Source organism: Oncorhynchus gorbuscha, linkage group LG19 (genome assembly GCF_021184085.1).
Source record: "Oncorhynchus gorbuscha isolate QuinsamMale2020 ecotype Even-year linkage group LG19, OgorEven_v1.0, whole genome shotgun sequence".
Lineage (NCBI taxonomy): Eukaryota > Metazoa > Chordata > Actinopteri > Salmoniformes > Salmonidae > Oncorhynchus > Oncorhynchus gorbuscha.
Genome location: NC_060191.1, coordinates 719,086 through 734,857, shown reverse-complemented (window position 1 = coordinate 734,857; position 15,772 = coordinate 719,086). Strand labels below are relative to the sequence as shown.

Below are 15,772 nucleotides of genomic sequence, written 5' to 3'. Positions count from 1 at the left end.
TATGGTTTCTGTCCACACCTGACAGTCCCAACTCAATATGAATATGGTTTCTGTCCACACCTGACAGTCCCAACTCAATCTGAATATGGTTTCTGTCCACACCTGACAGTCATAACTCAATCTGAATATGGTTTCTGTCCACACCTGACAGTCATAACTCAATCTGAATATGGTTTCTGTCCACACCTGACAGTCCCAACTCAATCTGAATATGGTTTCTGTCCACACCTGACAGTCATAACTCAATCTGAATATGGTTTCTGTCCACACCTGACAGTCATAACTCAATCTGAATATGGTTTCTGTCCACACCTGACAGTCATAACTCAATCTGAATATGGTTTCTGTCCACACCTGACAGTCCCAACTCAATATGAATATGGTTTCTGTCCACACCTGACAGTCCCAACTCAATCTGAATATGGTTTCTGTCCACACCTGACAGTCATAACTCAATATGAATATGGTTTCTGTCAACACCTGACAGTCCCAAATCATTCTGAATATGGTTTCTATCCACACCTGACAGTTATAACTCAATCTGAATATGGTTTCTGTCCACACCTGACAGTCCCAACTCAATATGAATATGGTTTCTGTCCACACCTGACAGTCATAACTCAATCTGAATATGGTTTCTGTCCACACCTGACAGTCCCAACTCAATCTGAATATGGTTTCTACCCACACCTGACAGTCCCAACTCAATCTGAATATGGTTTCTGTCCACACCTGACAGTCCCAACTCAATCTGAATATGGTTTCTGTCCACACCTGACAGTCCCAACTCAATCTGAATATGGTTTCTGTCCACACCTGACAGTCCCAACTCAATCTGAATATGGTTTCTGTCCACACCTGACAGTTATAACTCAATCTGAATATGGTTTCTGTCCACACCTGACAGTCATAACTCAATCTGAATATGGTTTCTGTCCACACCTGACAGTCATAACTCAATCTGAATATGGTTTCTGTCAACACCTGACAGTCCCAACTCAATCTGAATATGGTTTCTGTCCACACCTGACAGTCCCAACTCAATATGAATATGGTTTCTGTCCACACCTGACAGTCCCAACTCAATCTGAATATGGTTTCTGTCCACACCTGACAGTTATAACTCAATCTGAATATGGTTTCTGTCCACACCTGACAGTCATAACTCAATCTGAATATGGTTTCTGTCCACACCTGACAGTCATAACTCAATCTGAATATGGTTTCTGTCAACACCTGACAGTCCCAACTCAATCTGAATATGGTTTCTGTCCACATCTGACAGTCCCAACTCAATATGAATATGGTTTCTGTCCACACCTGACAGTCCCAACTCAATCTGAATATGGTTTCTGTCCACACCTGACAGTTATAACTCAATCTGAATATGGTTTCTGTCCACACCTGACAGTCCCAACTCAATCTGAATATGGTTTCTGTCCACATCTGACAGTCCCAACTCAATATGAATATGGTTTCTGTCAACACCTGACAGTCCCAACTCATTCTGAATATGGTTTCTATCCACACCTGACAGTTATAACTCAATCTGAATATGGTTTCTATCCACACCTGACAGTTATAACTCAATCTGAATATGGTTTCTGTCCACACCTGACAGTTATAACTCAATCTGAATATGGTTTCTGTCCACATCTGACAGTCCCAACTCAATATGAATATGGTTTCTGTCAACACCTGACAGTCCCAACTCATTCTGAATATGGTTTCTATCCACACCTGACAGTTATAACTCAATCTGAATATGGTTTCTGTCCACACCTGACAGTCATAACTCAATCTGAATATGGTTTCTGTCCACACCTGACAGTCCCAACTCAATATGAATATGGTTTCTGTCCACACCTGACAGTTATAACTCAATCTGAATATGGTTTCTGTCCACACCTGACAGTCATAACTCAATCTGAATATGGTTTCTATCCACACCTGACAGTTATAACTCAATCTGAATATGGTTTCTGTCCACACCTGACAGTCATAACTCAATCTGAATATGGTTTCTGTCCACACCTGACAGTCCCAACTCAATCTGAATATGGTTTCTGTCCACACCTGACAGTTATAACTCAATCTGAATATGGTTTCTGTCCACACCTGACAGTCATAACTCAATCTGAATATGGTTTCTGTCCACACCTGACAGTCCCAACTCAATCTGAATATGGTTTCTGTCCACACCTGACAGTCCCAACTCAATATGAATATGGTTTCTGTCCACACCTGACAGTCCCAACTCAATCTGAATATGGTTTCTGTCCACACCTGACAGTCCCAACTCAATATGAATATGGTTTCTTTCCTCACCTGATGGTAGAAGTAGTTCAGTGTAGGTTTATCTTCTGAAAAATGGTTCAAGAATCCTTTTGGCAAGTAGCGTATCCGTAGCTCATACCTGTGGAGAAAGAAATGCCATATGGTTAGCTCGATGCTAACGAGGACGAAGGACAACTCAGAAACAAGGTTCCAAAGGAACACATTAATACAGAAGAGTTAGGAGAGACAGAATGCTGCTTTGATATCTAACAACCTCTGTGTGTTATTATACAGCGCTGTGAATGTGGAAGCTGTACGGTACAAGTCAGCACGTTGTCATTATTCTGTACTTGCCCAGAGGATCCTTTCATATGGAACTTATCAAAGAGATCAGTGAGACTGAGTCTGCGTCCCAAATGGCACCCTATTACCTACATAGTGCACTACGTTTGACCAGAACCTTATGGGCCCTGGTCAAAATTAGTGCCCTATATAGGCATAGACATCATCGAGACATCATCATCATTACCTTTGGCAGGGAGAGACCTCAATGATCATTCCTGGAATAACTATAACATCCAGCCACAGCCTTCTGATCAACCTACAAGGTGAAATAAACTACTGAACTGTTTGAAATAGCTGCTTGTTCAAACTATGTTCTAAGCCTGTTCCTTGTAATTACAAAGTCTCTGACTAGAGAAAACCTTTCCTGGCTCTGTCAGATCAGATGGTCTTTGTAGTTCTGGTGTTTTCTACTCAGCTGTGATCTACACCAGAGGGAGATAATAGAACAGCAGCCAGTGGAAGGTACATAACTCAGTACATTGTGATTCTGTGTGTAAAAGGCAAGTCATTCATTTGATGTCTGTACGAATGGCTTGAGGACAGTGTCATGGGTATTGAATGAGTATTTTAGAGTGTCTGCTGGTCTGTCAACACTTCCATTGAACCAGTGTTCTAGAATGTTTCTTCGATGAACATGCTATTGATACGACTGTGAGAGCCAATGTTCAAGATAAATTTCCCTTCGACAATAAGGTAAATTAGGATAATTTTCTCCTAATGTATCAATCGCTTGCTTTCATTGTGCAACCTACGTACCATTCACCAGCTCAACAACGGAGACACAAAAAGACAAGCAGTAACAGGCTCCATGGCATGAAAGCATTGAGACGAGGTCACCCCCCCCCCCACACACACACAGATAGATATCCATCCATTATCCATTCTTCCTTTCAACGGCCTTGTACAGCCTGGTGAGGAATGCAAGGCTAATGAGACACATAGCATGTGGTCTGACACTGGATGCGTCCCAAATGGTCACCCTATTTCCTATATAGCCCCTACAGGCCCTGGTCAAAAGTAGTGCACTTTAAAGGGAACATGGAACCATTTGGGATGCAGGCATTGAAAGGCTCTAAACAACAGCAATTTAACAAATGGACACTGCAATAGATCTACTTCCTGTGTTAAACAACTACAGCATCTGAATGGTGTTTTATTTTTGCTATTACTGACGATACAGGGCTTTTTCTATCGCCAGAAGGAATTAAGGCTGAATAAAGAGACTATTTCATAATGAATGAGCAGCAGTCACTGAGTATCCCTGGAGCTAACTTCAGCAGAGAACCACTAACAACAGCACACAGTCACTGAGTATCCCCTGAGCTAACTTCAGCAGAGAACCACTAACAACAGCACACAGTCACTGAGTATCCCCTGAGCTAACTTCAGCAGAGAACCACTAACAACAGCACACAGTCACTGAGTATCCCCTGAGCTAACTTCAGCAGAGAACCACTAACAACAGCACACAGTCACTGAGTATCCCCCGAGCTAACTTCAGCAGAGAACCACTAACAACAGCACACAGTCACTGAGTATCCCCTGAGCTAACTTCAGCAGAGAACCACTAACAACAGCACACAGTCACTGAGTATCCCCTGAGCTAACATCAGCAGAGAACCACTAACAACAGCACACAGTCCCTGAGTATCCCCTGAGCTAACTTCAGCAGAGAACCACTAACAACAGCACACAGTCACTGAGTATCCCCTGAGCTAACTTCAGCAGAGAACCACTAACAACAGCACACAGTCACTGAGTATCCCCTGAGCTAACTTCAGCAGAGAACCACTAACAACAGCACACAGTCACTGAGTATCCCCTGAGCTAACTTCAGCAGAGAACCACTAACAACAGCACACAGTCACTGAGTATCCCCTGAGCTAACTTCAGCAGAGAACCACTAACAACAGCACACAGTCACTGAGTATCCCCTGAGCTAACTTCAGCAGAGAACCACTAACAACAGCACACAGTCACTGAGTATCCCCTGAGCTAACTTCAGCAGAGAACCACTAACAACAGCACACAGTCACTGAGTATCCCCTGAGCTAACTTCAGCAGAGAACCACTAACAACAGCACACAGTCACTGAGTATCCCCCGAGCTAACTTCAGCAGAGAACCACTAACAACAGCACACAGTCACTGAGTATCCCCCGAGCTAACTTCAGCAGAGAACCACTAACAACAGCACACAGTCACTGAGTATCCCCTGAGCTAACTTCAGCAGAGAACCACTAACAACAGCACACAGTCACTGAGTATCCCCTGAGCTAACTTCAGCAGAGAACCACTAACAACAGCACACAGTCACTGAGTATCCCCTGAGCTAACTTCAGCAGAGAACCACTAACAACAGCACACAGTCACTGAGTATCCCCTGAGCTAACTTCAGCAGAGAACCACTAACAACAGCACACAGTCACTGAGTATCCCCTGAGCTAACTTCAGCAGAGAACCACTAACAACAGCACACAGTCACTGAGTATCCCCTGAGCTAACTTCAGCAGAGAACCACTAACAACAGCACACAGTCACTGAGTATCCCCTGAGCTAACTTCAGCAGAGAACCACTAACAACAGCACACAGTCACTGAGTATCCCCTGAGCTAACTTCAGCAGAGAACCACTAACAACAGCACACAGTCACTGAGTATCCCCTGAGCTAACTTCAGCAGAGAACCACTAACAACAGCACACAGTCACTGAGTATCCCCTGAGCTAACTTCAGCAGAGAACCACTAACAACAGCACACAGTCACTGAGTATCCCCCGAGCTAACTTCAGCAGAGAACCACTACCAACAGCACACAGTCACTGAGTATCCCCCGAGCTAACTTCAGCAGAGAACCACTAACAACAGCACACAGTCACTGAGTATCCCCTGAGCTAACTTCAGCAGAGAACCACTAACAACAGCACACAGTCACTGAGTATCCCCTGAGCTAACTTCAGCAGAGAACCACTAACAACAGCACACAGTCACTGAGTATCCCCTGAGCTAACTTCAGCAGAGAACCACTAACAACAGCACACAGTCACTGAGTATCCCCTGAGCTAACTTCAGCAGAGAACCACTAACAACAGCACACAGTCACTGAGTATCCCCTGAGCTAACTTCAGCAGAGAACCACTAACAACAGCACACAGTCACTGAGTATCCCCTGAGCTAACTTCAGCAGAGAACCACTAACAACAGCACACAGTCACTGAGTATCCCCTGAGCTAACTTCAGCAGAGAACCACTAACAACAGCACACAGTCACTGAGTATCCCCTGAGCTAACTTCAGCAGAGAACCACTAACAACAGCACACAGTCACTGAGTATCCCTGAGCTAACATCAGCAGAGAACCACTAACAACAGCACACAGTCACTGAGTATCCCCTGAGCTAACTTCAGCAGAGAACCACTAACAACAGCACACAGTCACTGAGTATCCCCTGAGCTAACTTCAGCAGAGAACCACTAACAACAGCACACAGTCACTGAGTATCCCCTGAGCTAACTTCAGCAGAGAACCACTAACAACAGCACACAGTCACTGAGTATCCCCTGAGCTAACTTCAGCAGAGAACCACTAACAACAGCACACAGTCACTGAGTATCCCCTGAGCTAACTTCAGCAGAGAACCACTAACAACAGCACACAGTCACTGAGTATCCCCTGAGCTAACTTCAGCAGAGAACCACTAACAACAGCACACAGTCACTGAGTATCCCCTGAGCTAACTTCAGCAGAGAACCACTAACAACAGCACACAGTCACTGAGTATCCCCAGAGAACCACTAACTTCAGCAGAGAACCACTAACAACAGCACACAGTCACTGAGTATCCCCTGAGCTAACTTCAGCAGAGAACCACTAACAACAGCACACAGTCACTGAGTATCCCCTGAGCTAACTTCAGCAGAGAACCACTAACAACAGCACACAGTCACTGAGTATCCCCTGAGCTAACTTCAGCAGAGAACCACTAACAACAGCACACAGTCAATCCATTTCCTCTGTATTATTTAGCTCTATTACTTCTGCACTGATGCCTGACTGAGATGAGGTGGGGACAGCCAGAATGAGCTCTGCTGTGGTGGTTGTGGTCTACAGGATAAAGCATGTATTATCTCCCTGTGTTCAATGGTAGCTCCTACCGTCCTATGCAAATACAATGCTGCTTAGGAACAGAACAGGTTGTTCCGCGAGGTAGAACGTGTTGTATCATTGAGTATTCATAGAACATTCACATTCACAGAACAGTTACGTTCCATGTTGATTTGTGAGCTGCACAGTTGTGATTCATGTATAATTCTGAGAAGGACAGGTGGTCAGGGTTTAAACTGAGTCATGAAACACCTGCTGTCATGTTTTAGTTCTTTGGGAACATCTATCTAGGCCTGCTACATTATTCACATGTATTCTTCCAGCTGGACACATTTCACAATTGAAGAGAGGCATGCGCACATGCACGTAAGCACACACACAAGCACACACACAAGCACACACAGACACAAAGTTATAATAAGGTGAGTGAGAAGCAACCTGCCCAGAGAACGGTAGTGTCTGTTAGAGGAAGGCTGGATAAAGTCCCAAAACACGTCCTTTACCTCCCAAACATGTCAACACACTGCCCTGTCTGGCCATGAAGGAAGCAGAGGTGAGGGGGAGTACAGTCTGAAATATCACCCAAATAAAAGCTGTCTAGACTCTGCTATCTCTGATATGGCATTTCTCTCTCCATATCTTCCCTCAGTCAGGAGTAGAAGGGAATCTATCAGCATTAGACTCCAACATCAAACACTGAGATCACATCAACAGATAGTTCAGTCCTCTCTAATTACTCTCCTCCTCAACACTCTCAGTTGACTTTGTCAGTGAATCATTGCAGTCTAATTTCCCTTCCAATAACAGTGATGAGACAGGAGGAAACATGTATCTCAGCCTATAGAGGCCTAATTACACTGGAACGACATATGAAGGGTTTTCAGCCTGCTTCTGAGGAACCATGATTTATGCAGGCAGATTGGAAGGATATTCAAGGCCACTCGGCCCAACTAACAGGATGGCAACAATTGATTTTCGGCTCCGTTGCAACTCTGCCCAATTCCCCCATCAGTGGGTTTACATTGGAAAATACAAGGCACATAAAGTCCTGATTTCATCCCCTTACTACATTGATGAAATAACCAAGCGCCTTGCAACGACATAGACTGCACACATCTCCCTGGTAACAAGGTCCCTTCTATCCATGACATACTTTAGCCCCTTGGCTTTGCCACTGGTCTGAATCCATTAAAACAACCAAATTGGTTCCCATATTTTCTCTTCCAAAAGACAGGCCTAGGAAATCTGCCATTTTAGCTCGTGAGCACTAGTTCGACAGTTTAATCACGGTCAAGCGTTTCAAATGGCAAGGCTGTAGCCCGGATGTCTTACTCACATAATTGAGTTATGAATGAAGTTATGCAAAGCTCATAAGGTGCTGTACATGTGCTTATAATGCATTATGATGATGGTATTCATAGGAAGTGTTTGAATATTTATATTAAAGCAGAATTACATGGAGCCAATATGCATAAAGGCGGCAGCGCCAAGGCTTTTAAGGTGACAGAGCAGTGAAAATATGGCTTTATACAGTATTTCAACGTGTCTATGTAGCCTGCTCCCAGATCAGTTTGTGCTGTCTTGTCAAAGCAACAATGACAATAGGAGTTGGTCAAACAGCACACACGGACAGAACTGGAACCAGGGATCAGCAGTGTAAATAGCTTCATACAGTATGTCTCTGTCCTAGTTCTTACCTCCATTCGTCCTGAGGGTGGAGCAGCTCGTACCTCTCCCTGACGCGGGACACCCCCATGTCGGGGTGCAGCCAGTGGATGTTCCCTGAGCGCAGGTGGCTGAGACGCAGGCCCAGACAGGAAACACACTTCACCTTGTGGATGTCTGCTATCTTCTGGATGATACCCTGTCAGGGGACACACATGTAGACACACACTTATATAGAGTCACTCTGAAATGAATTTCAGTCAATGTCAATGGACAGACGCGTAGACAGTATACACACTGAGGTTAGAGGAGGAATCACTCAGAGATGAGATTCAAATCAACAACACGTCAGTCATAATCCCTAAAAGATCAGTATGGCTGTGTTCCAAATGGCACCCTATTCCCTTTGCGGACGAAGAGTTTGATTGACAGTAATTGACAGTAATGAACTGTCCTACAGATTGTAGTCTGTGATTCAGAGGGCAGGAGATATAGATAAATGAATAGCAGTCATAGTGACATATTAGTAGTGTGACAGACAGCAGTGGGGAGGGCCTTCCTTGGTCCATCCATCCCTGTAGTCCAGGAGAACCATCTATTCACCCATCCAACCCTGTAGTCCAGGAGAACCATCTATTCACCCATCCATCCCTGTAGTCCAGGAGAACCATCTATTCACCCATCCATCCCTGTAGTCCAGGAGAACCATCTATTCACCCATCCATCCCTGTAGTCCAGGAGAACCATCTATTCACCCATCCATCCCTGTAGTCCAGGAGAACCATCTATTCACCCATCCATCCCTGTAGTCCAGGAGAACCATCTATTCACCCATCCATCCCTGTAGTCCAGGAGAACCATCTATTCACCCATCCATCCCTGTAGTACAGGAGAACCATCTATTCACCCATCCATCCCTGTAGTCCAGGGGTGACATCTATTCACCCATCCATCCCTGTAGTCCAGGAGAACCATCTATTCACCCATCCATCCCTGTAGTCCAGGAGAACCATCTATTCACCCATCCATCCCTGTAGTCCAGGAGAACCATCTATTCACCCATCCATCCCTGTAGTCCAGGAGAACCATCTATTCACCCATCCATCCCTGTAGTACAGGAGAACCATCTATTCACCCATCCATCCCTGTAGTCCAGGAGAACCACCTATTCACCCATCCATCCCTGTAGTCCAGGAGAACAACCTATTCACCCATCCATCCCTGTAGTCCAGGAGAACCATCTATTCACCAATCCATCCCTGTAGTCCAGGAGAACCATCTATTCACCCATCCATCCCTGTAGTCCAGGGGAACCATTGAGGACCATCCCTGAGGAACCATCTATTCACCCATCCATCCCTGTAGTCCAGGAGAACCACCTATTCCCCATCCATCCCTGTAGTCCAGGGGAACATCTATTCACCCATCCATCCCTGTAGTCCAGGGGTGACCATCTATTCACCCATCCATCCCTGTAGTCCAGGAGAACCACCTATTCACCCATCCATCCCTGTAGTCCAGGAGAACCATCTATTCACCCATCCATCCCTGTAGTCCAGGAGAACCATCTATTCACCCATCCATCCCTGTAGTCCAGGAGAACCATCTATTCACCCATCCATCCCTGTAGTCCAGGAGAACCATCTATTCACCCATCCATCCCTGTAGTCCAGGAGAACCATCTATTCACCCATCCATCCCTGTAGTCCAGGAGAACCATCTATTCACCCATCCATCCCTGTAGTCCAGGAGAACCATCTATTCACCCATCCATCCCTGTAGTCCAGGAGAACCATCTATTCACCCATCCATCCCTGTAGTCCAGGAGAACCATCTATTCACCCATCCATCCCTGTAGTACAGGAGAACCATCTATTCACCCATCCATCCCTGTAGTCCAGGAGAACCATCTATTCACCCATCCATGCCTGTAGTCCAGGAGAACCATCTATTCACCCATCCATCCTTGTAGTCCAGGGGTGACTTGAGGACTCCAGGGGAACCATCTATTCACCCATCCATCCCTGTAGTCCAGGAGAACCACCTATTCCCCCATCCATCCCTGTAGTCCAGGGGTGACATCTATTCACCCATCCATCCCTGTAGTCCAGGGGTGACATCTATTCACCCATCCATCCCTGTAGTCCAGGAGAACCATCTATTCACCCATCCATCCCTGTAGTCCAGGAGAACCACCTATTCACCCATCCATCCCTGTAGTCCAGGAGAACCATCTATTCACCCATCCATCCCTGTAGTCCAGGAGAACATCTATTCACCCATCCATCCCTGTAGTCCAGGAGAACCATCTATTCACCCATCCATCCCTGTAGTCCAGGAGAACCATCTATTCACCCATCCATCCCTGTAGTCCAGGAGAACCATCTATTCACCCATCCATCCCTGTAGTCCAGGAGAACCATCTATTCACCCATCCATCCTTGTAGTCCAGGGGTGACTTGAGGACTCCAGGGGAACCATCTATTCACCCATCCATCCCCGTAGTCCAGGGGTGACATCTATTCACCCATCCATCCCCGTAGTCCAGGGGTGACATCTATTCACCCATCCATCCCTGTAGTCCAGGGGTGACATCTATTCACCCATCCATCCCCGTAGTCCAGGGGTGACATCTATTCACCCATCCATCCCTGTAGTCCAGGGGTGACATCTATTCACCCATCCATCCCTGTAGTCCAGGGGTGACATCTATTCACCCATCCATCCCCGTAGTCCAGGGGTGACATCTATTCACCCATCCATCCCTGTAGTCCAGGGGTGACATCTATTCACCCATCCATCCCTGTAGTCCAGGGGTGACATCTATTCACCCATCCATCCCTGTAGTCCAGGGGTGACATCTATTCACCCATCCATCCCTGTAGTCCAGGGGTGACATCTATTCACCCATCCATCCCTGTAGTCCAGGGGTGACATCTATTCACCCATCCATCCCTGTAGTCCAGGGGTGACATCTATTCACCCATCCATCCCTGTAGTCCAGGGGTGACATCTATTCACCCATCCATCCCTGTAGTCCAGGGGTGACATCTATTCACCCATCCATCCCTGTAGTCCAGGGGTGACATCTATTCACCCATCCATCCCTGTAGTCCAGGGGTGACATCTATTCACCCATCCATCCCTGTAGTCCAGGGGTGACATCTATTCACCCATCCATCCCTGTAGTCCAGGGGTGACATCTATTCACCCATCCATCCCTGTAGTCCAGGAGAACCATCTATTCACCCATCCATCCCTGTAGTCCAGGGGTGACATCTATTCACCCATCCATGCCTGTAGTCCAGGGGTGACATCTATTCACCCATCCCTGTAGTCCAGGGATGACATGAGGACTCCAGGGGAACCATATATCTATAACAGTAGATAGAATAGAAAGAACAGCTTGGCAGAGTTACACTGAATGATAGATCGTCCTCTCTCTCTTCCAGGAAGAGATTGTCATTGTGTGCAGAAGCAAGGGAAGAGGAATGGGGCAGGTTAAATAATCCATCATTGAAATGCCACTATGGGGCTTATGACACAATCTGAGAAGTGACACCCCTGCTTGGTTAAAATGATTAACGAGACGACCTCCCCATCTCTTTCACGGATGACATGTTCCATCACATCTCTCAACATCATCTGGCATCACTACTTCAGGTATTGAAGTTAGAGGCCATTGAAACATAAATTAGAAGCAGTCTACTTTGAAATGAAGCGCTTTGCCATTCCAGAGCCAGACACCTAACAGAAGAGATGTGGTAGCAAAGCCTTTTGGAATCTTTTACAAGAAACACCTGTTTAATCACCTGTTTAACTAGCTATTCTTTTCACCTCCTAAACTCTCTTAGTCTTGTTTCATCTGAATAGAAGTCATTATTAAACCTAACGGGGATGGAAGACACTAAATGTAGAAATGTCAACCTCATAAATACCCGGGTTGTGTCCAGTAGGGAGAAAACGTTTTGAAACACTTTAAAATTGTGATGTAGTCCGAGGTACTAAGTGAATTTGTCTAATAAGAAAACTTGTTTTCATTTTCTGTTACAAAACATTGTAGCTACAGTGTGACCTACTGAACGGCAGGTAGCCTAGCGGTTAAGAGCATTGGGCCAGTAACCAAAAGGTTGCTGGTTCGAATCCCTGAGCCGGCTGTTTGAAACATCTGCCGATGTGCCCTTGAGCAAGGCATTTAACCCTAATTGCTCCTGGAAGTCGCTCTGGATAAGAGCGTCTGCTAAATGACTAAAATGTAAATGTTAAATGAACATCGCCCAGGTGACAGGGGGAGTTCTACAGTGAGATGCTCAAGGAAGGAACATCGCCCAGGTGACAGGGGGAGTTCTACAGTGAGATGCTCAAGGAAGGAACATCGCCCAGGTGACAGGGGGAGTTCTACAGTGAGATGCTCAAGGAAGGAACATCGCCCAGGTGACAGGGGGAGTTCTACAGTGAGATGCTCAAGGAAGGAACATCACCCAGGTGACAGGGGGAGTTCTACAGTGAGATGCTCAAGGAAGGAACATCGCCCAGGTGACAGGGGGAGTTCTACAGTGAGATGCTCAAGGAAGGAACATGAGATGCGCCCAGGTGACAGGGGGAGTTCTACAGTGAGATGCTCAAGGAAGGAACATCGCCCAGGTGACAGGGGGAGTTCTACAGGGAGTTCTACAGTGAGATGCTCAAGGAAGGAACATCGCCCAGGTGACAGGGGGAGTTCTACAGTGAGATGCTCAAGGAAGGAACATCGCCCAGGTGACAGGGGGAGTTCTACAGTGAGATGCTCAAGGAAGGAACATCGCCCAGGTGACAGGGGGAGTTCTACAGTGAGATGCTCAAGGAAGGAACATCGCCCAGGTGACAGGGGGAGTTCTACAGTGAGACGCTCAAGGAAGGAACATCGCCCAGGTGACAGGGGAGTTCTACAGGAAGGAACATGAGGGACAGGGGGAGTTCTACAGTGAGACAAGGAAGGAACATCGCCCAGGTGACAGGGGTACTTCTACAGTGAGACGCTCAAGGAAGGAACATTGCCCAGGTGACAGGGGGAGTTCTACAGTGAGACGCTCAAGGAGGGAACATCGCCCAGGTGACAGGGGGAGTTCTACAGTGAGACGCTCAAGGAGGGAACATCGCCCAGGTGACAGGGGGAGTTCTACAGTGAGACGCTCAAGGAGGGAACATCGCCCAGGTGACAGGGGGAGTTCTACAGTGAGACGCTCAAGTCCCAAATGACTGTCTACATATTAAACATTTCCATACAGTGTTTTAGCAAAAAGGCCCAAAATGCTGTTTCCATCTAAAGGCATGCCTCAGTTCAGCTGGTGGCTAGCCTGAAGTCGTCTAGGCGAACTGAATGAGTGTCCTCGCATACACCCTTAAAAAATAATTTTACTTGAAAAACTAGAAAAGACACAATAGTACTGTTTGTCCATTTAGAGAATCCATAGCCAGAGTACACTTCAGCAAAATAGTCAGAATTAATCTAAGATAACTCAAGAAATCTGTCATTCATTTGGACGTTTATGCGGAGGAGATCTTGGTTGAGCAATTTTACATCTAACTAAGACGTTTGGTGCAGTATTTCTCAATTAAAAAAATTGCATGAAAGCAGGTCGTCTCTCATTGAATGACAACAAAGTCTTTATTGAACAATGCCTAATGTTGACCAATCAATTCAACTTCAATTCAATTCAAGGGCTTTATTGGCATGGGAAACATGTGTTAACATTGCCAAAGCAAGTGAGGTAGATTATATATAAAGTGAATATATAAAGTGAAATAAACAATAACCAACAAAGTCTATATTGAACAATGTCTACTGTTGACCAATCACCAACAAAGGGGCCTAGACTTCAGCTACTGACTTCGGCTTGCCTCAGAAAGATGTGTGCCTGAACAGCCGGAAAAACCCTTATCGAAATCCAAAACGTACTAAACGGCACAAAATGGCATCATAATATATTCACTAACTCTTCCTAACTGTTTTGGCTGGGAACCATTTGGAAGCCTTAAGCAGGCCGTCACCCGTGTCCCACTGGGCCATGGCTCCGGTGGACTTGCTCTCACCTGGGGGCCAAAGCCAGGCCACTGGTACTTTTCAGCTGGCATTTACATAACATTGGCAAACTGTGGACGTTAACACCTTCTCACAAAGCACCTTCTCACAAGTCTTCAATGTCAGCCTTAGCTATGTAAACACAATTTCCCTATTATACCATTAGGGTGTATTTTTTTATTTCACCTTTATTTTACTGGGCAAGTCAGTTAAGAACAAATTCTTATTTTCAATGACGGCCTAGGAACAGTGGGTTAACTGCCTGTTCAGGGGCAGAACTAGTGTAACACTGATGTTAAAGTTGAAAAGCAGCAATAGTGCACTTCTTTTGACCAGCGACTATAGGCTGTATAGGGAACAGGGAGCCATTTGGGACACTCTGGGTGTTGATAGGTAACTGTCTGTCTGTCTAGTAGGTAGAGTAGATAGGTAACTGTATGTCTGTCTGTCTAGTAGGTAGAGTTGATAGGTAACTGTCTGTCTGTCTGTCTGTCTGTCTGTCTGTCTGTCTGTCTGTCTGTCTGTCTGTCTGTCTGTCTGTCTGTCTGTCTGTCTGTCTGTCTGTCTGTCTGTCTGTCTGTCTGTCTGTCTGTCTGTCTGTCTGTCTGTCTGTCTGTCTGTCTAGTAGGTAGAGTTGATAGTTAACTGTCTGTCTGTCTGTCTGTCTGTCTGTCTGTCTGTCTGTCTGTCTGTCTGTCTGTCTGTCTGTCTGTCTGTCTGTCTGTCTGTCTGTCTGTCTGTCTGTCTGTCTGTCTGTCTGTCTGTCTGTCTGTCTGTCTGTCTGTCTGTCTAGTAGGTAGAGTTGATAGTTAACTGTCTGTCTGTCTGTCTGTCTGTCTGTCTGTCTGTCTGTCTGTCTGTCTGTCTGTCTGTCTGTCTGTCTGTCTGTCTGTCTGTCTGTCTGTCTGTCTGTCTGTCTGTCTGTCTGTCTGTCTGTCTGTCTGTCTGTCTGGTAGGTACAGTAGATAGGTAACTGTCTGTCTGTCTAGTTGGTAGAGTTGATAGGTAACTGTCTGTCTGTCTAGTAGGTAAAGTAGATAGTTAACTGTCTATCTGTCTAGTAGGTAGAGTTGATAGTTAACTGTCTGTCTGTCTAGTAGGTAGAGTTGATAGGTAACTGTCTGTCTGTCTAGTAGGTAGAGTTGATAGGTAACTGTCTGTCTGTCTAGTAGGTAGAGTTGATAGGTAACTGTCTGTCTGTCTAGTAGGTTAAGTAGATAGTTAACTGTCTATCTGTCTAGTAGGTAGAGTTGATAGGTAACTGTCTGTCTGTCTGTCTGTCTAGTAGGTAGAGTTGATAGGTAACTGTCTGTCTGTCTAGTA

General features: G+C 45.8%; 1 protein-coding gene across 10 annotated transcripts in view; it reads right to left on the bottom strand.

Annotated features, from left to right (window-relative positions):
- The window catches only part of LOC124005058 (focal adhesion kinase 1-like), a 162,965-nt gene that overhangs the window by 99,404 nt on the left and 47,789 nt on the right, over window positions 1-15,772 (bottom strand). For 9 of the 10 annotated variants that reach the window (XR_006833557.1, XM_046313942.1, XM_046313943.1 and 6 more), the window contains 2 exons: window positions 8,421-8,587; window positions 2,329-2,416 (listed from right to left, as the gene is read on the bottom strand). Coding sequence is in view for 9 of the 10 variants with exons in the window: in XM_046313942.1 (XP_046169898.1) it covers window positions 2,329-2,416; window positions 8,421-8,587 (255 nt within the window). In the remaining variant the exon portion in view is untranslated. Of the gene's footprint in view, window positions 1-2,328; window positions 2,417-8,416; window positions 8,588-15,772 lie in introns of those variants that run through there. The other variant, XM_046313950.1, reaches the window with a different exon arrangement.